Raw genomic sequence first — 19,834 nt, forward strand, 5'->3', positions numbered from 1 at the left:
ACCACAAAGTCACAGATGGGATTGGCGCAATAGGGCGTTGGAATGGATTTTTATTTTTTAAACTAACATGTCGGGTCGTTGGCATTGTCATACGGAAGCTTTTTCTGCACAGCTTTCATTCGAGAGAATATCGCTTCTTATATGGTATTTTCTAGATGGTTTACCGTGGAAGTTGTTCATGGTGGTGGTCTTTTACGCATTTGGTGTGGAGTTGCTCGAGTTTCACTTTTCTCTTTGAATCTTTTTATTACTATTATGGATGTGTTTTTTTTCCCCTCACCTTGTAACAATCAATCTTACCGTTGCGTGTTTCATATAGATTCATGATATAGCAATGAATTGACGTAAGTGTTTATACTATGTATGTTTCTAAATTTCCTTTAAAAACCATTCATCGTGAATAAAAGAAAACATTGAACTCGGCTTCTGGCATAATTTAATACACATTGATACACTAGTCATAAAAAGATACAAGGGTTCCTCATTCTATATCAATACCAATCTACCCAAGTATTCATAGCAATCCCAACAGACAACATTAGGTTGAAGAGGGATATTAACGCAGTTGTTCCGCAACCAATAGCAAAATCTCTTCTATCGTTTTATTGAAATTCACTGGGTCCTTTGCGACTGATTGCCATACCTCGCCGTGTTTAGGCTCGCTCACAACGCACTTGGATACAACGTCACGTCGTTTCTCCTCTGTGCCGTGCTGCGTCAGGAACTTGTAGTACCAAGCCCAAGCGTCTCCGAAATCACTATCTGCTAATATAGCCTTTTCGAACCATGTCACGGCCTTTTCCAGACGACGCTCGTCCCAGAAAATACGTGCAACTGTGAAAAAGAGGATCGGGTCGTTGTCAACCTTCTTGATGGCCTCCAAACTGCGTGGCTTCCTGTGAGTTCGAGGTTCGAGGAACCAGATGCTCTCGGCCCATAACAGCCCGGACTGTGGCGCCTCTTGCTGTGCTTTGGCCATAAGGATTTTGGCCTGGTTCATGTTATTGGCACGTCGTTCAACGCGGACACTTTCTGTCCATAGTTCCGCGTTGCGGGGCACGGCCAGTCGAGCTTTATCGAGAATCGAGCGTGCCCTGACTACCACGCCGGCTTTTTCTTCAAGACGAGACGCTAGAAGCCACAGTGGTACAGACTGAGGGCAAGCTCGCGTGCCAGTGCCATAAGCTTCTCGCGCCTGAGGATATTTCTTCTGTGACTCGTATATTTGCCCCTTCATCATCCACAGCTTGTCGGCCTTGGGATAGAGCTGTAGGCCCTGGTTGACCAAATCCAGCGCTTCGTCCATGTTTCCTAACTGGCGCTCAAAGGCGACGCTCTTGATCCACACACGGTCTGTGCCGGCTTCGCGGCGAGCAGTGCTTAAGAGCTCTCTGGCGTGCTCGGTTTCTTTTGCGTCGGTTTCCAATTTCACGGCTGCCAGCCAAATATCTTCGTTGTTGGGGTTCCGGGCAAAGGCTCGCTTCAACACTAGTCGGGCACTATCAATTTCTCCAGCTTGCCATTTCTCCTTGGCAAGTTGCATCCAAAGAACCTCGTTGGAAGGACATGCTTCAACAGCCTTTTCAAGAACTTGCCATAAGGCCTCTTTGGTGCCATGGTTTCGCTCCAAGTCAGCAGCTGCAAGCCAGAGCGTTTTGCTGATCGTGAACACACGCAAGGCATAGCTGTAAATTGCTCGTGCAGTTTCATATTTACCGCGAGCTATGCTTGCCTTGGCATCTTCTATCCATATATCTTTTCGGTCATCGTCCTCGTCAAGCTCCCAGCCGAGAGTTTCTCGGACGATTGCGCCGCATGTTAAAACGGCCCCTTCTTCCTCACAACGCTCTGCCTCTGTTATCCAATCCTCTCGTTTTGGCATGGCATTCTCACGAGCCAGCGCCTGGACAGCTCGTTTCATGACGTTGACCTTGGCTGCTGTGCCCATTTGTTCTTGCAACCGAGCAGCTGCAATCCAAATCTCATGGCTCGTCGGCACAGCTTTGCGGGCTGCGTTCAACACTTTTTGTGCGTTTTCGGGTGTTTCTAGTCGAGCTAGAGCAAGCCAGAGCTCGACAGATAGCGGTATCATTTCGGTTGCTTTTGCCAGCAAAAGTCGTGCATCGGCAGGGTCTTCTTCAAGATTCACGGCCTCCTTCCAGATAGCTACTGACTGAGGGATGTGAAGAAGAGCTTGCCTTAGAACGTTCTTTTTTGCTCGGACGTCAGATTCAAGCTTCATGGCTTCAATCCAGAGTCTGGTGGAGTGATCGTTATGCTTGATCGCGTTGGCTGCGATAATTTTCCCATTATGATTGTTGTTGAGACGGATATTTTCCAGCCAGGCATCTTCACTCTTAGGGCACAATTCACAACCCTTTGCAATGTAATTTCTTGCAGCGACGATTTTTCCCGCCAGCTCTTCCAGACGAGCGATAGCAATCCAGCCGGGGGCATGTTTAGGGTTAGTACGAGTTACAGACTCCAGTAGAACTCGTACACGCTTGATGTCACCAATCTCAACTTCACCGGCCTGCAACTCTGATTTCGTCAAACTTGTCAGATACCCTTTTGGATCGATATTGGTCGCACTGCCGGATGATGCATCGCCAGAAGAGCCAAGTGCCGCTTGGTCCAGGCGTACTTGGAGTACTTTATCTCGAGCGGCACCAATGTCGGCGAAATTTGTCAAGCTTCCATCCGCGTTGGCACCGTCTGGCGTCTCGGTTTGGGCACCATCATCGGCCAAAGTGGTCTCGAACTGCGTCGAGTCCCTGGCACTCGCAATAACGCTATCAGGGACAGCATAGAATCGTTGGCGTAGATTTTGCTTGGCACGTCGGTTCTTTCCCGTGAGATCTCCAACCTCTGGGATGTTGGCCCAGTCGTCGTCTGAAACAGCTGCTAGGGAACGTTTGAGATCCGCAAATTGCTGTTGAATTTTGGGGTTGTTTCTCTCGTATTCGTCTTGTTCTTCTCGTTCTCGGGCTTCCCTGCAAGTAGCGAATATCAAGTCGGCATTCTGTTCATAATACGGATATAAAAACTTGATACCAAACGATCTCCAAGAAAATAACGGAGAAGGGACAAGGTAACGATGGGGGAGAACTAACCTTCTTGATTTCCGCCTTCTGTCCATCCTTTCATCTACCTCTTGGTATATGCGATCCGCCTCGTCATCCTCCCTGTCATATTGGCCGTATGCGAAAAGGCCGACTTCGTTGTCTGGGTCCTGGAATCGCTCCTCGTCCTCCTCTTCCTCTTGGTCCTTGCCTTTGCCACCCTTTTCGCGTCCTGCGTTATATGCTGTAGGCGGAGCAGCGCCGAGTTGCTGGGCCCTCTTTGCTAAGGCTTCCTGGATCTGTTCTGGGGTTGGGCCTTCGCGCGCCGGTCCCAGATCCGACCGTGTCGTAAACCCGGTGGCACCTCGACCAAGACCGGCGACATAGTTTTCTGGCGCCGGCTGGGTAAGAAAATCCCTCCTGCTGTTATGCGACATGGTGGCAGCACGAGCAGTACGGGAGACAAGGCTCGAGGAAGCGTAAGTGGCGAAGTTGGAGGGAGGTTGATGGATTTCAGAGCTAAATGTCGGTTTTGCGCTAAGAAGTTTCGCGCCGCAAGCCTCTTTCGTTCTTATCGGGCCTGATAACGATCAGCCACCTGCAAAGGGCCAACCATATATTTTGTTATAGCTTTGTTCGTTTGATGTTATTAGATGGGATTTGTTGTTCTAAATATATGGTGTTTATCGATTTTATTCAAATGATTGGTTTTGGAACCTTTGGCATTTCGTTATACAACATTGAATGCAAACCCATGAAACGTCCGTGTCTATATATGTACATGCTGTAGCCTAGATTACTACATGTGTCATTTGGCTGCCTAACGGTGACACCTGACATGAAGTCAAAATGACAAATGATTATTTACTATGTACCGATATAATATTGAAATTGCCTGAGATAACATTTGAGCTCGCATTGCGAAGCCTTCACGGGTACATCCTATAAGATTCGCTTCGGAATATGTACCCATATCCAGACAGTTTGAGTTTGAGTGCGACGAAAACGCTCCAATGTCAATGTGCTATTGCTATTGTGGGTTGCTAGTTCATCAGATGCTGGCTAGTCGTGGAAAATATATATCTATCATCCAAGGTACAACCGTTAAAAGATGCAATACGCAATACCCGCCAACTAGACATGGCTGTTTTCATCATTAGGGGCGAGAAAAACTGCCTGCTAATCTGCAGAAACGATGACACGATCGTCGAAATACGAGTGCCATTATATTCCCTCACTAGGAAACACGAAGGGCCAGTGTTGCTATGAGATAGCATGCCTTTTTATATAGATAGAATCGCAGCATTCGAGCCGCGATTAATTGGAAGCAGACGAGGGCGATCACCGAATAAATCAACGGTGGATTTAGTACGTAAGTGTGTAGTGAGATTGCGGTCGTCAGCAATAACTGCTGTTGATGAGATTGCTCTCTCCTTATCGCAATAAGTGACCAGGTGACGTGGGTTCATCCGCGTTTCGCAAGTGGGCACTTGAATCCTGGAAGAGGCTCTGCCAGATAAAAGCCTCACTCAATAGCAATTCGATCTCCTTGTCCGTCCAGTCCTTCGTAGGTAATGCCTGTAGGAACATCATAATTTCCTAGTTTATTTTGAGTAACTGATACGCATTGGTGATCGCGCAGCTCTCTTACCTGAAAGTCCATTTTAAGCAGCCTATCAGTCCATTTCACCAGGAAAGCTGCACAAACATATAGGTGGAATCTTGAGAAACCCTGTTCCTCCGCCTTTTCCACAACTGTCAATTTCCGGACACCAAAAACGTGTAGGTTTAAAATCTTACCATATAAGTATCCCACATGCGGATGGTATTCTTGATACTCATCTCTCTCATAAGCAAGCAGTTCATCCATCTGAAACTGAATTGCATAAACTCTACGCCCTCGCTCTCAAGATGATTGGCTAAGCTAGTGTCAATCCGTTTCACCAAATCCCGCAGAGCCTTTACCTGTCTGTGAATGCCCGGCTGGGCGTAGATGTAGTTGTCTTGGATCCCGTCAAGAAGCTTAGTCAGACACCAGAAAGAATCTGCTTCTACTGCATCAAGAACAGACCTAGGTAGCTGGCCAGGATCCATTCCCTTTTCCACATTGAGATCTGTAATATAGGCACCTAAAAATACTTGCCAAAATGGGGTGACAAGGTCATTGATTCCCTGCACGTAGCCGCTAGCAGGGTGTCGAATAGCCCAGACGTAGAGTATCCTTTCTAGCGAGCGCTGTGTTGCCTCGTATCCGTATAATTCTAGATGAGGACTCGTCCGGGGAACATCAATACTGATTTGGTGCCAGACTGCCTCATCCAAGCCTCTTCCGCGGCCAGAGCTTGTGTTGCTTGACCCGGGCCCGCCGGTCGTTGCTACTCGCTCGAATGCCTGACGAACTCCATCGAGATACTCCTTACGTTTCCTTTCCAACGTTGAAACACGACGTTCACTGTTCGTTGGTAAATATCCCAACAGCAGCTGCCAAGTCATCGCCCTCACTTCGTCGGGGACGCCAGACCAAGCCAGATCACGGAGCTCTGATAGTGATACTGAACTCGACTGTAGAATACGTTTGAACTTGTTGATTCTCGTGATTCTTGCAGAGTAAGCCTGCCATTGGCTTGGCGGAGCATCAGAAGGTGGGGGAGAATGGTTGATTAGGTTCAAAGAGTTGGCCGGGTCTGTCACCTCAGGAGTTAGAAAGGGTAATGTTAAAAGGGTGAATAAACGTACCCTTCAGAACATCCTTGTACTGCGGCCGAAGTATTTTGCCTTCGCTCTTTTTCGCTGATGGATATAGCGACACGCCTCGTTCTTCCGCAATGTCGGAGCTGTTCGCTCGTGGACGACTTGAAGGATCGTAATTCAAGCTCAAAGTACTTTTCGACGTCGAGTTGCTTGTTTTATGTGCTGAATCATTCTTTCGAGAGGTTTTCCCCTTTTTGCGCATGCTGGCAATACTGGGAAGACCGAATTCGTCCTCGTCGTCATCATAAACAATTTCGTCATAATAATCGTCATCTAAACCCTCATGATCATGTGCCCAGCCACCTGTGCCTTGTGACAAGCCACTATTATAGGGCTGGTTTGGAGACGGAGTAGCCTTTCCACCAGCACGTATTGCCGTTGTTGCAGCATTGCGTTCCTGCCCGGCAGGAGAACCGGACTTTGGTGGCGTACGAGGCGGCACATGGGACATACTCCTGTAATAATTACGAACAAATTTAGCCGTATATTTCAGGTAGTGAATAGTCAATTAGGACAGGTATGTACGCACTTCAGTATATCGGCATGGGAGTAAGATGCGCCAACGACGGTGCCACTATCGTAGGGCTTGTCGTTTCGCTGGGTGGATGATTTTGACTTCCAAAACGGAGAAGAGCCTTTTCTTTTCAGGTATTAGCTAGTGTGTCATATTCAAAACGAGACTCGGCGATTGCCAGGTGGTTCCGGGAAGTACTCGATGTGGACGCGACATACTCGGTGTGGTCTGCTGGGACATCGGGCAACTGTTAGCAAGGTCACATTGCAAGCTTCAAGTTGTAATTGAAGAAACAGAGGTACGAACCAACCTGTACCATTTCCTGCTCGACCCATGATTAAGTGTTAGTTCAGACAGTCCTCAATGAAGACCGGAGTGTAGAGAAAGGCTGACCTGTTGTTGGCCTTTCTTGTTAGCCATCGCTATGGCCGACCAGGAACTCTCCCAGACAGCGGCCCTTCACAGAAGCAAGGAAGGGGGAATGTATCAATCGAATGTATCATGCATGCTTATAAAGACCAATGCAGCACATCAGCTAAATAGGTCGTTCAGGCATGGAGTAAGTACCTGATCCCAGTTTCCCCTCGGCCGCCCGCCGTCATTCTGCCGCGGCAGGCGGTCAGCACAGCTCCACTTCCTGCGCCGGCTGGAGGCGACTGCCTCACCTCGCACATCCTGTCAGCCAGACTTCACCATCCTCGAAACAGCTAATTCGTTTTCTGCGACATCAGCCCAGGACCAATCTGAAACCAGGCTTACGTCGCTTCTCTTTTAGCTGTCGACTGGAACGATTAGAGGGGCTCATTAACCTTTCAAGGACCATTGGATTCCTAGTAGCACGCCGGGAGAGATCGTTGAAGATTTAAGATGGCAGAACCAGAGGATGTCGAAGAGGATCTCTTTGCAGACCTGTGAGTTACAAAGCTATCTTTATTACAACCCAAATATTGATTAGAAACTCCTTAGGTACGATGCCGACGAGCAAGCCAACCAGACCACCTCCGCAGGGGTTGCGGCCCATCCAGCTGAGCAAGTGCCAACATTTCCACCACAGTCTCAAACAGACGAAGCTCAAGATGGGTACGGCTTTGATCATCAGAACGTAGCAGCAAACGACGCGTATCAAAATCAATACCAGCAGCAAGATTTTCAGGGCGGTTCGGGGTTTGATAATGGTGCTCACCATGAAGATGCTGCCGAAGCCGAGCCACAAGGTGGTACTGGCATTAAGGAAGATGGGTAAGTGATCGATTTTTTTTAAAACCTTGTTTGTTTGATATCCCTTACCGCGGTCCCGCGACTTGGTTCTATTGTTCTATGTTCGACCACGTATTTCGGTCAACCGCCTTGCTGGCGCTAAAGCGACTGGTAATCATTGGTATGCAAAGTGTTCGAGTTACGTCGTTGGAAGGTTGGGGAATATTCACAGAAGCACAATGTTGAAATAGACATACAATGAGGGCATTCATTCCGCATCTGGGAATGTGGCAATTATGTCAGTATGAATATGTTGGTTTCTTCGCCGCAGGAGGTCAGCGGTTTCGTTATGCGAAGGATTCAAGCATGTGCTTTGCCTTCATTTGGCGGTGTATTTCTTATTCCACGCCGACTTCGATATTGCGGGCAGACTGGACAAGGGTACCCAAAGGCCTATGGGCATGCTGCAGAAAATGGTCAAACTTGATCCGTGATACTATCAAAGTGGAGCCGATGAGAAGAACTAGAGGTCAAAATGGCATCACGCGGCCGATGTCGTCAGCGACTATAGTACGGTTGATACTATATAGCTTCTTGTCGATACATTTTGATAGAGCAGAGCAGAACAGCATATAGGCAATTCGACTGTCTGGCAATTTGAAGAATATCGAGAAGCTTTTTCTAGCTCCCACGGTTTATAAATTGGATCGCGCGACTTGGATCAAGAAGAACAGTCATCTCATACAACATGCACCCACCCAATGCATACTTGCACCGCTATCCTCATTACATGTCGGTCTATCAACACGTAAAACAATGACCGTTTACGAATTCCGCTGACGTCAAATGGTCCTTTCTGGATATGGATGATTAAACCCGAAATTGACCGTTCAAGACACGACCGTTTCAATACATAATTTCACCGCATACCTGGCCTTGAACCCATTGGAAGTGGATAGACATCGCCGTCCTGCTCGAAGATACTCGAAGACTGGAACACCCTGGATGACAAGTAAACACGACACAAACCTTTGATTGAACCATGCGCGTCAGCTAGCGGTTGACACTTGTTTCGACACATTTCCGGATCTTCCTACCTTTTTAATTGTTTTTGCCGTCTGCTTTGTATTTTTTGATTTTTGACTTATTGGTGGCTTTTATCGAGTGTTTATCTGGTCTAATTCTGAGGTTTGCAGGAAAATGTTCATTGGAGGTCTCAACTGGGAGACTACTGATCGTATGGAACACATGCCCTCCGTTTGAAATTCGGTGGCTGACTTAGGTTTAGAATCACTTAAGGACTATTTCTCACAATTTGGAGAGGTTCAAGAATGTACTGTCATGCGCGATAGTGCCACAGGGCGGTCCAGAGGTTTCGGCTTCCTCACTTTCCGAGACCCCAAGACCGTCAATACGGTGATGGTTAAAGAACACTATCTTGACGGAAAGATTGTAAGCTCCAACTGTCATTATTGCCTTGTACCGGCAACTTTCATTGGTGATACTTTTGACTAACACGTCATGAAGATTGACCCCAAGCGTGCCATTCCTCGTGATGAACAGGAGAAAACCAGCAAGATCTTCGTTGGTGGTGTCAGCCAAGAGGCCAATGAACAGGACTTCAAGCAGTTTTTTATGCAATTCGGTCGTGTGGTGGACGCCACCCTGATGATTGACAAAGACACTGGCCGGCCACGTGGATTTGGGTTTGTCACATTTGATAGTGAAGCCGCAGTCGAGGCAACGCTTTCCCGCCCCCTGGAAATCCTGGGCAAGCCTATTGAAGTCAAGAAAGCTCAACCGAGAAGCAACATGCGTGACGATGACGGCAGAGGGCGTCGGGGCGGCCGAGGTGATGGCGGCCAGGGGATGATGGGCGACGGTGGTGGTCAACAACAGCAGGGTGGCCAAGGACAGGGAGGCATGGCTAGTGGTGTTAGTCCTCAAATGATGGCTCAATATTGGCAGCGGATGCAGCAATACTTCGCCATGATGCAACAGCAAATGGCGGGCCAGGGCATGGGTGGAATGAACATGGGTGGTGGTATGAACCCAGCCATGATGCAACAAATGAAGCAAATGCAAATGGCTGCTGGTGGCCAGCAAGGAGGCCAATCACCAAACAGCGCGGCCCAGGGCATGCAAAACATGATGAACCCAGCCATGGCGCAGCAAATGCAGCAGATGCAACAGATGCAGCAAATGCAAAACCAAGGCCAAGGGAACATGGGTGGTGGCGCTGGTGCTGGTGCTAATGCTGGTGCTGGTGCTGTTGCTGGCGGTGCCGGTGGAAATTACGCGGCGGCCAACCGTGGACCAGGTTACAATGCCCACGAGCAACTAGCCTTTGAGCAGCAAAAGTACGAACAACAGCAGGCTCGCCAAGTACCTAGCAACCGCTCATTTTCTCCTTACCAACAAGGCGGACCGACGTCTTGGGAAGGCATGTACGACGAAGTCCCTCAACCCAATATCCCCACTGGGCCTCAAGGACGCGGTGGTGCTGGTGGCGGAATGGGTCGTGGAGGAAACCAGAACAAAGGTGGAGGCCACAGCAACAGCACAACTCCTCAGCCTGTGGGTGCTGCTCCTGCAAATGCACCTACTGGTCCCAAGAATGCCGGCAGGCCTGGAGCAAACTATCGCGGTGGAGGACGTGGAGGTGGACATCGGGGCTTTCACCCTTATGCACGATGATCTGCTTAATACTAAAAAACCCCCATACTACTACTACTACTATTTGCATACATTGAGATTCTCCTGTAATGGGCTTTTCTTTCTCACACTTTTCTGATTCTACCCAATATCTTGTCTTCAAAACCCTGCGTTGTCTGTCTAGCAATAAAAAACTCTAATTGGACATGAAATTCGAATAACCTATTTGATTATCGTAAGCTTTCTTTTTTAGCGGAACTCGATACATTCCTTTCAATAACTGGGTATTAATTTATCTATCTATTTGGAATAGTGTTCTGGTTTAGTCAATCGTAATTACATCATGACCTCTCGTCTTGCTCGAAGAATGCAAGTTGATACGAGAGACTTGAGGTCCTTGGCCTTGTTGCATCCCAAGTCCTCCTCCTCCTCCTCCTCCTCCTATGCTCCCTACGCCTGTTTTCAGTGTTTGTTGTTGCTGTTCAGCATGCGCACCCCGCGGATCTTCCACAAGTGCGGTGAACGAGACATCTGCAAAACAAGAATCAAGCTCGGAAAGTAAGTTGCCGACTTCATTCACTTCTGCTACAGCACCAGTTCCGATACCTTGCCAGCCGGTTCCTTTTCCATTGAATACTTTTTCCTTTAGTTTTGCTGCCACAGCTTCTTCTATTTCGCGCCTGGTGTTTTGTAATTTTACGACATTCTTTAATGTCCACACAACACGATCATGCCGATATCCAGCCGCTAAAAGAAAGCGGAATGACAAACCAGAGTAGTGGATTTGGTATTCCTTTGCACTTCGAACTGATATCTGTACCCTCAAGGCCTGGTTACGAAGAGGCTCAGCAACAAGGCGGTCTAGAGAGCGAAGTACTGGCAGCGTAAGTTTAAGATTTTGAAGCACAGAAAAGACCCCAGCGCCAGGCCCACTCTGGTTCATTACTGTCGCTAGAGGTTGCCTGATTCGGTTGTGCGGATTTGGGTTATTAAACGATATGTCAAAAGTCAAACGGAAGAGTGATTGGCTTTGTGAACAAAGGGTTGAAGCATCGAGATCAGGTACGCTACCAGACCTATCCATATTAATCGAGATGTGTGCTCGAAGGTCCTCCTGTGGACCGTATGCAAAGGAGAGCTGCGATAAGGATATCGATTGAACAGTAATTTTGTTCTGCCGCAGAGTTTCCAGCAGCGACAGTGCAATGTTGAGCCGTTGGATTCGCTCGCATAGATCGACAATAATAGGTTGGCCAGGGGAAACGAGGAAACGAATTGCAAAGGCTTTTCCTTTTTGTCGGACAAGAACGCAATCGTCCAGTTTCGACATTATCAGACCAAATTTTCGCAAAGGCGTGTGAAAACGACCGTATGCCACAACACTGGCTTTCCGCGCTCGCTGATCAAATCCATGATATGATAGCGTGATGGATTTTTGGACGTAAGACTTCCTCTTTGGGCCAGATGATGGTCCAATTCGTAGTGCTTCTGGTAAATTTTCAGTATCGAGATTTACGTAGAGACACGGAATCTTCAAATTGGATGTAAGATGTAGATTTTCCACTGATGGCAAAGAATTCAGGAACGCAGACTCTGTCATCCATAATGCATTTGAATGCATTACAAGAATTCCTGTCAACGAGTAATCGAGATCCGGGAAGAAGTTTTGAGGGTCTTTAGACAGCATCCGGCCGCCCGTCAACACACGAGTGGACTGAATCGAGAATCCTCCTGCGGACTGACGGTTTTGCTCGAGGAGACCAGGACCCGAAGACGATCGTGGCTTGAGATGGAGTATCCACCAATCATCACCGCTCAGACTGGTTGTTGCCGCGATGATCCATGAAGGGCTCCAGAGCCGGTTGCGGAAGAAAGAAGCACGTAGGATATTCCTGGGAAAGAGACCTTGTATATCAACCTTGAATTTCCGATGATCGACACTCTCCCATCCTAGCGTCTTCGTATTAGATTCGATTTCTTCCATGGCCGCAATACAACGAAGTCGAGATATACGGGTAGCGAGGTCGTCTGAAGCACCCCCCTTTTCAAGGCGAGATAAGAGAGACGGTTTGGTATGGATGGACGTGGAGCCTGAAACAGGTTCCAAGGACGCATCGAGATGTCGAGATGGCGTTAGTTGAACATGAAGATGACAGCTCCCTGGTTCGGTTGTAGACAACTGGGCTTTGATTGCAAGCTGGCCGCTCGCAAACAAAGCCTCCGATCGAAGACGATCGTAAGCCGAGCGGAGCAAGTGAGAGGTATGTATTGCAACCACACTCCGCAGAACAGACTCAATAGAAAGCGTTTCAGTGTCGAAGAAGACATCTGATGAGTCGACTTGCTTCCCTTCACGCATCCAACGAAAGCCGATGTGAGGAATCTGTCGACCATGTTGACGTCCGCTTTCAACACCTATTTCTATCCAACTCTTGGGCCAATTTTTCTCGGGCCACGTTTTCTCAGGCCAATACTGTATTACCAAGATACGATGCAACAGCTCCACACGTAAAGCGCCTGACCATTGGCCTCTGGAAAGATCTATCGCCTGCTTGAAAAGAACGTTGATCTTGTTCACAAGAACTAGATTGTGTAAAAAGTCGAAGCAGCCGGTTAGACCTTGCGCTTTTAAGATATTATTGAGTCGTGAGTCAAGTTCGTTGAAAAATCGGCCTTTGGGTATAGGGGAAGATGGCGTGAACAGAAATCGAATATCAATAAAATAAAACTGAGAGAGAGGGTCTTCCTCGGCGATTGAGAGGTCAACTTCAAACTCCTTGGGGACGGAAAATGTGACACGACCGTCATGGACTCGGTAATTGTTGAATGAGGATGGAATGGAATCGTATGTCACCAGGCGGGTGCTAATGGTTCGGTTGATCTTTTGTAATGTTCTTAGGAGGCGTCTTGCACTTAGGGGCTTTGGAGGTATGTAACCAAGCTGGAGAGAAGTTAGTGGTCTGGATATAGTCAGTCATGGTGGGTATACTAACATCTGACATGTGAGAAGCACGGGCTGTGGTCAGAATCTCCAGTGCCGTCTTCAAATCAGGGTTTGCGACCTGAGCCCTCACTAAATCCATCTTCATATCTGCTACTCGTTGATTGGCTGCTTGATAGGACATATGCCGCACACGAATAAAGGTTTGCAAGTCAATTAGCTTGCTGACGTCGTCTGCTTGACGGCTCCATTGGGACAAGACTAGGAGTTTGATAAATTCCGTTCGTTTGGCCTGGGCAAATTCTAGTATCCGAATCTTCTTGTGTATGTTATCCGGTGTCTGGTTTCCTGAGCCTTTGCCAGTTGCAAGAGCTATCTGTGATGGCTGCTGAGGCTGTGACGCCACTTGGATCTCTGCCAATTCTGTGATCATTTCCGAGAGGTCATTCCAGCACTGTTGTACGGCTCGATTCACTAGTTCAGCGAAAGGGAAGAACCCTTGGGTAATATGCGTAAGCTCCGGGGGTTGTTTCCATTGTGTCGCATCAGGAACAGCGCCTGGCCGTTCTTTTTCCCGAGTCGTTAGAGCGTTGGATGCGCCGATGTCCTTTGGCCCATTTGCGAGCTGCGACGTCTTCCCGAAGCTCCCTGTTTCCCCATTTTGTTGGGTCGCACTTGATAGGTTTAGCTCGCCATTTTCGAGATGATTATTGCGTGAATCTTCCCATTGTCTGGAACCACTCGCGCTGGCATCGTCCATGACGAGACCAGGCATTACTGGGCCAAACTATCGTACCACCTTCCCGGCGAAGTCGCGGGCAAGAAATCGCAAGTTAAACGGCGTATACGCTTCCAGGCGACGGTGTCTCCTCCCTTTATCGTGACTCCAAAGAAGAGCCCAGTTCGGCTGCTAGAACGTTTTCTTTTGCAAAGCCGTTCACTTCATAAGACTTGACGTTTGCTATGGCAGCTAGGCTCCAAGCGAGTACTTTAATAATTGGGAGACACGCTCGAAAAGGCGCCGATAACTCGTAGGAGTCGCGAAGGAGGCGTTGGAAAATGTCGGTCTGGATGAGAATGAACTGAAGAGATCGACTGGAGGACCAGGCCGAGCGCAACTTCGGGACTCCAACTGGTGTTGAAGTAAGATCTCCGACGGATGGAAAACGGTCTCTTTGGAGAACAGGAGCCGTAAGTCTTGAAGGAGGTCCTGGTGTTTCGTAAAAGATGGCGCAGGTCAGGAACAAGAATGCGTTCGGAGGGCAGACAAAGGACCTGCAGTCGCAGAGATAAGCGGTAACAGCGGAAATGAGTGGAAATCAAACAAGAACTGAATGAAATAAACGGCTAAAGACTGAAGCAACGCGACTGGAGTCTGCGCAGTCCACTCATCGCCAACGTTGAACGGAGAGAACTGACGGACGCCGCTTGGCGGCCAGGCGCAACCTTGCCTTTTGCTGTGGGGAAGGAGCCATCGCTGCCTGAGGCACCAACATCCAGCCTCCTGTTTCGTTACTACGTCGTGTTATTTAGCATTGTTGGCTCTCCGACAGTAAGGCGACTAGGACTACCTCTTCCTGCAAAGCAATCTAGTAGCACCCTTCCTCCTATTTAAACACACAGAATTGCTTCAAATAATAAATATATTACTAGTATATAGCCCTGTATAGTATGCGGCTGTAGGGCCGGGTGGACCCGGATAATTATTTCATCATCATGCGCAACCACTAACCTAACAGAGACTATATATACCCTTGGTTCTGGGGTGCAACTATCTTGGTACTTCAAATTGGTATCCCCAACTACCACTGAAGGGCGCACAGTTGAATATTTGATCACAATGTTGCAAGTTTAAAGCACCATAGAAATCCATAGCTTGGCTAGCTGAGATCTGAGAGCACACACAGAGTACAGAGTACACGAAAACCAAATAAAACACATTCTAACTTGCATAATGGTATAGAATCGATTTAACCTCAACCATGGGTAGGTAGTGTTATCCACGATCTACATTTTGATATCCAATGATAGGCAAGCACGAGACATGTGCCGGGCTGACTGGCCGTTCACGTGCCGCACCGCAGGCATCCACTGTGTAGGTGCTGCTTAGTAGCATCGTCATTCCTGCTCCTCACCACGCCCTTCTTTACGCGATGCGTTCCAAGTCCCTTGTCGCTTGCTCCCGGCAGTGTCCAGTATTAGGAAATATACAACTTTGACGTGTATTTAATTTCATCGACAATTATGCGCCTTTCCCCACCTAAATCGGTTTAGGATCCAACCATGGCACAAAACGAAGCTTTACTTGTCCCGCAGTATCCGGGCGACGATATTCGCCCGACGAGCAAAAAGGAGCTCGCAGGATGGTACAGCTATGGCTGGGCGGCCGAGGTCTTTGTTGTGTGTGCTATGGGTAGGAAGGCTTGATTCATTGCATACGAAGGAAGCTTGTAGCTGACTCGATTGTTTCTTCTCTAGGATCTTTCCTTCCCATGACTCTAGAACAAATGGCCCGAGATAGAGGCCATCTCGCATCCGACAGAAGCCAGCCGTGCCAGCCTAGCCAAATGGCCGGTAACGACGAGACGATCCAGGCAAACCGGGCTACACAGTGCGTCGTTGACTTTGCGGGGTTGGAAATCAACACTGCAAGCTTCGCCATGTACACATTCTCCCTCAGCGTGATGGCTCAAGCACTGTTGATTATAACCATGTCCGGTGCTGCAGACCATGGGAGTTACAGAAAATCTCTATTGGTTGTATTCGCATTTGTGGGGTCGATCTCAACTATGCTCTTCCTTGCTGTGCCATCTCAAGTATATGCGCTTGCAGCGCTTTTGGCGGTCCTGGCAAATACCTGTTTTGGCTCCTCATTTGTGTTACTCAACTCTTTCCTTCCTCTTCTAGTCCGACACCACCCGATATTAGCACAGAAAGTCACCGAAGGGCCCAGGATAGAACAGACGGACGATACTCTCGCACCTTCGACAGAACCTAGCGTCAATACGCCGCTACTTCAATCCCAACAAGCTCCAGATGGAGCCACTGCATCCCCAAATCTACAAAGCAACGATCTGGGCCAATCTATTTCTGCTTTGCATCTCTCGACACAAATTTCCTCTAACGGAATGGGAATCAGTTATATTGGATCTGTTTTACTTCAAATAACCTGTATTCTGGTGGTGAAAGCCACGAACCAAACCACCTTTTCCTTGCGCCTTGTGATGTTCCTTATCGGACTCTGGTGGTTTTTGTTTACTATCCCTTCGACCATTTGGCTTCGACCCCGTCCAGGTCCCCCGCTTCCTGTGTTAGACTCGGCCAAGGGGCGTCGATCATGGTTTGGCTACATGGCATACTCCTGGAAGGCTCTGGGGAAAACGGTCATGCGAGCGCGACGCCTCAAAGATGTTGGGTTGTTCCTTGCTGCTTGGTTTCTTCTTAGTGACGGAATTGCTACTGTCAGTGGAACGGCTATTTTGTTTGCCAAAACAGAGCTTCACATGCAGCCAGCTGCCCTGGGCCTGATAAGCGTTATCGGGACATTATCGGGTGTTGTTGGAGCCTTTTCCTGGAGTCAAGTGTCGCGTCACTTTGGTATTCGCACCGAAAGGACGATTATTGCCTGTATCTGTCTGCTGGAAGTCATTCCGATATACGGCCTGCTGGGCTTCATTCCTGCAATCCAAAGACTCGGGTTCTTGGGGTTGCAGCAGCCGTGGGAAGTGTTTCCCCTTGGGGCCATTTATGGCCTCACAATGGGCGGCTTGTCGGCCTACTGTCGAAGCCTCTTCGGCGAGCTGATTCCGCCTGGATACGAGACGGCGTTTTACGCGCTCTATGCGATTACCGACAAGGGCTCCAGCATTTTTGGCCCTGCTATTGTCGGGGTCATCACCGACCGCTATGGCCAAATCAGACACGCATTTGCCTTTCTTGCTGTTCTGATTTTCCTTGCCCTGCCGTTGATGCTCCTGGTTGACGTAGAAAGAGGGAAGCGAGATGCGATAGCTTTGGCCGCGGAACTAGAGGAGCGAGAAGAGGCCCACTCAGAGGATGCATGACGTTGCTACCAAGATGTAATAGCATTTGTTGTTTGTTGGTGGTTTGTTCGATACAGCAGCTGAAAACTCAGAACGGAGAAATACTACGGCTATCCATCAGCTAATAGTAATTCATCAACACTGACAAGTGTTACCACTGTTGTTATTCTTTCAGCTCGCAATGCACCAGAATACGATACTGCTAGCCTGTAATGGACGCTGGGGATCCACATTGTCTTCAGTGCATGCTTGACTGGTTACCAGACAAATTCTATACGGAGTATGTGGCTACGAGAAAGTGGCACTCACAAGATGTAGTAATAATAATCACCAAGGCACAGCTTCCTCGCGACAGTGCAAGACACGCGCAAACAATAATCTAACAACACATGCAACATTGCGCATGACTTTTTAACATACAACTAGTTACTTAGTAACTATTTAGATCCATCGCTGCTCCTGCTTGGCGCGCCAAGACCCTCTCCACTGTCCGGGGCGGGCTTGGCCCAGTTGAGTAAAGAACAAACTGTCCTTATGGAAAGCTCCCTTGATTATTAACGGGTCATGGTTGCCCTGTTGCCCTGTTCCCCTCAGCCCGTCTCGTCTTCTCTTCTCCTCCTCCTTCTTGCATCGCTCGCTCGAGAAGGCCTTGTTGCTCCTGTCCCGTCTTGCTTCTTTCAACTGATTCATATCTTGTAAACAAAACAATGCGTTCTTTCTACTCCGTGGCCCTAGGGCTCCTTGGAGCCTCGGCCGTCGCATCGGCCGCAGACGCCGAGTCGCATGTTGTCCAGTTGACCACGGACACATTCTCCGACTTCATCAAGGAACATGACCTGGTCCTGGCGGAGTTCTTCGCGCCTTGGTGCGGCCACTGCAAGGCTCTTGCCCCAGAGTACGAGACTGCTGCCGAAGAGTTGAAGGAGAAGAACATCCCGTTGGTCAAGGTTGACTGCACGGAGGAAGCAGACCTCTGCAAGGAATATGGCGTTGAGGGCTACCCGACCCTGAAGATCTTCCGCGGCCCGGATTCCGTGAAGCCGTACGGAGGTGCTCGCAAGAGCGGACCGTAAGTCTTACGTTCTCTACTGCTAGTTTGATTTGTCGTGTTGCTAAATAAATCCATCAGACTCGTCTCCTACATGACCAAACAATCCCTCCCAGCCGTATCAGACGTCAACGAAGACAACATTGAGGAATTCAAGAGCCTGGACAAGGTCGTCGTTGTCGGATATCTCGCTTCGGACAACAAAAAGGCCAAGGAGGCATTCAACAGCCTCGCCGACTCGGAGCGTGACAACTTCCTGTTCGGTGCCAGTGATGACGCAGCTGTGGCCAAGGCCGAGGGCGTCGAGCAACCCTCGATCGTTCTTTACAAGGACTTTGATGAGAAGAAGGCCGTCTACAAGGGCGACTTGGACTCTGAGAGCATTCTTGCCTGGGTCAAGACCGCAAGCACTCCTCTTGTTGGCGAGCTCGGTCCTGAAACCTACGCTAGTTATATCCAGGCCGGCATTCCGCTAGCGTATATTTTCGCCGAGACCCCAGAGGAAATCACCAAGTTCGCAGAGGAGTTCCGCCCCGTTGCTGAGAAGCAACGCGGAAAGATCAACTTTGCCACCCTTGACGCCAAGGCGTTCGGTGCCCACGCCTCTAACCTCAACCTCGACCCTGCTACCTTCCCTGCCTTCGCCATCCAAGACCCCGAGAAGAACCACAAGTTCCCTTTTGACCAGAGCAAGGAGTTCAATGTTGAGGACATTGGCAAGTTTGTCCAGGATGTTGTTGATGGCAAGGTTGAACCTAGCATCAAGTCCGAGCCCATTCCAGAGACCCAGGAGGGACCTGTTACTGTTATCGTTGCCCACACCTATCAGGAGTTGGTTATCGACAACGACAAGGATGTTCTCGTTGAGTTCTATGCCCCTTGGTGCGGACACTGCAAAGCGTAAGTAGTCATTCCTCTCTTCATGGAATATATAAGGTTGCTAACTTTTACTTGATAGTTTGGCACCCAAGTATGAACAGCTCGCCAAGGCCTATGCCGAGAACCCCGACTTTGCCTCCAAGGTGACAGTGGCCAAGATTGATGCTACTGCCAATGACGTCCCAGATCCCATCCAGGGCTTCCCTACCATCAAATTGTTCCCTGCTGGCTCCAAGGATGCACCAGTAGAGTACTCTGGCTCCCGAAGCATTGAGGATTTGGCCGAGTTCATCAAGACCAAGGGCAAGCACCAGGTCGATGCCGTCGAGGAAGTCACCAAGCCACAAGAGGAGGCTTCTTCCTCTTCATCCTCTGCCGCTCCTACTCAGACCGAGTCGGCTACTGGCGAGGCCAGCGGCGAGGCCGCTCCTGACCATGACGAACTTTGATTTATTTTTTACGTTATGGATTGAAAGAATTGTATTTTTCCTAGTTTCAAGAATGCATTTTTGTATCTCGATAAGCCGACACTAGTCGTAGTCTTTAAATTTGATGTGCATGTCAGGTTTCAATAATTTCCATTTCGATTTATTGTTATTAATACAAATTGCATTCCTAGATGCTCTGCCCAGCCGCTTGCTATCTCAAAACCCAAACGCCTATTATAATAAACCAAACAAGATCTTTTTTTCTCACAAAGCAAAGAAAAGGTCAAAACTTGCAATACATTGACAACGGAAGGTT

The 19,834-nt window shown here is 48.7% G+C and overlaps 6 protein-coding genes across 6 annotated transcripts; 3 read left to right on the forward strand and 3 right to left on the reverse strand.

Annotated features, from left to right (window-relative positions):
• Window positions 1–556: 556 nt before the first annotated feature.
• On the reverse strand, window positions 557–3,499 carry TRUGW13939_06066 (uncharacterized protein; the record flags this gene model as incomplete). Its single annotated transcript, XM_035489223.1, has 1 exon — window positions 557–3,499. The coding sequence occupies one exon, from the start codon at window positions 3,497–3,499 to the stop codon at window positions 557–559; it is 2,943 nt and encodes a 980-aa protein (XP_035345116.1).
• A 997-nt stretch (window positions 3,500–4,496) lies between these two features.
• On the reverse strand, window positions 4,497–6,747 carry TRUGW13939_06067 (uncharacterized protein; the record flags this gene model as incomplete). The annotated part of the gene is made up of 8 exons (XM_035489224.1): window positions 4,497–4,661; window positions 4,714–4,806; window positions 4,863–5,746; window positions 5,799–6,268; window positions 6,343–6,453; window positions 6,546–6,558; window positions 6,634–6,649; window positions 6,721–6,747. The coding sequence occupies 8 exons, from the start codon at window positions 6,745–6,747 to the stop codon at window positions 4,497–4,499; spliced, it is 1,779 nt and encodes a 592-aa protein (XP_035345117.1).
• Window positions 6,748–7,194: 447 nt separating this feature from the next.
• Window positions 7,195–10,221, forward strand: TRUGW13939_06068 (uncharacterized protein; the record flags this gene model as incomplete). The annotated part of the gene is made up of 5 exons (XM_035489225.1): window positions 7,195–7,238; window positions 7,294–7,566; window positions 8,721–8,761; window positions 8,813–8,976; window positions 9,052–10,221. 5 exons carry the CDS (start codon window positions 7,195–7,197, stop codon window positions 10,219–10,221), a joined length of 1,692 nt encoding a protein of 563 aa, XP_035345118.1.
• A 280-nt stretch (window positions 10,222–10,501) lies between these two features.
• On the reverse strand, window positions 10,502–13,895 carry TRUGW13939_06069 (uncharacterized protein; the record flags this gene model as incomplete). The annotated part of the gene is made up of 2 exons (XM_035489226.1): window positions 10,502–13,120; window positions 13,173–13,895. The coding sequence occupies 2 exons, from the start codon at window positions 13,893–13,895 to the stop codon at window positions 10,502–10,504; spliced, it is 3,342 nt and encodes a 1,113-aa protein (XP_035345119.1).
• A 1,508-nt stretch (window positions 13,896–15,403) lies between these two features.
• On the forward strand, window positions 15,404–17,184 carry TRUGW13939_06070 (uncharacterized protein; the record flags this gene model as incomplete). The annotated part of the gene is made up of 2 exons (XM_035489227.1): window positions 15,404–15,533; window positions 15,599–17,184. The coding sequence occupies 2 exons, from the start codon at window positions 15,404–15,406 to the stop codon at window positions 17,182–17,184; spliced, it is 1,716 nt and encodes a 571-aa protein (XP_035345120.1).
• Window positions 17,185–17,870: 686 nt separating this feature from the next.
• Window positions 17,871–19,539, forward strand: TRUGW13939_06071 (uncharacterized protein; the record flags this gene model as incomplete). Its single annotated transcript, XM_035489228.1, has 3 exons — window positions 17,871–18,232; window positions 18,293–19,111; window positions 19,170–19,539. The coding sequence occupies 3 exons, from the start codon at window positions 17,871–17,873 to the stop codon at window positions 19,537–19,539; spliced, it is 1,551 nt and encodes a 516-aa protein (XP_035345121.1).
• Window positions 19,540–19,834: the final 295 nt, after the last annotated feature.

This window comes from Talaromyces rugulosus, chromosome III (assembly GCF_013368755.1).
Source record: "Talaromyces rugulosus chromosome III, complete sequence".
Classification (NCBI taxonomy): Eukaryota; Fungi; Ascomycota; class Eurotiomycetes; order Eurotiales; family Trichocomaceae; genus Talaromyces; species Talaromyces rugulosus.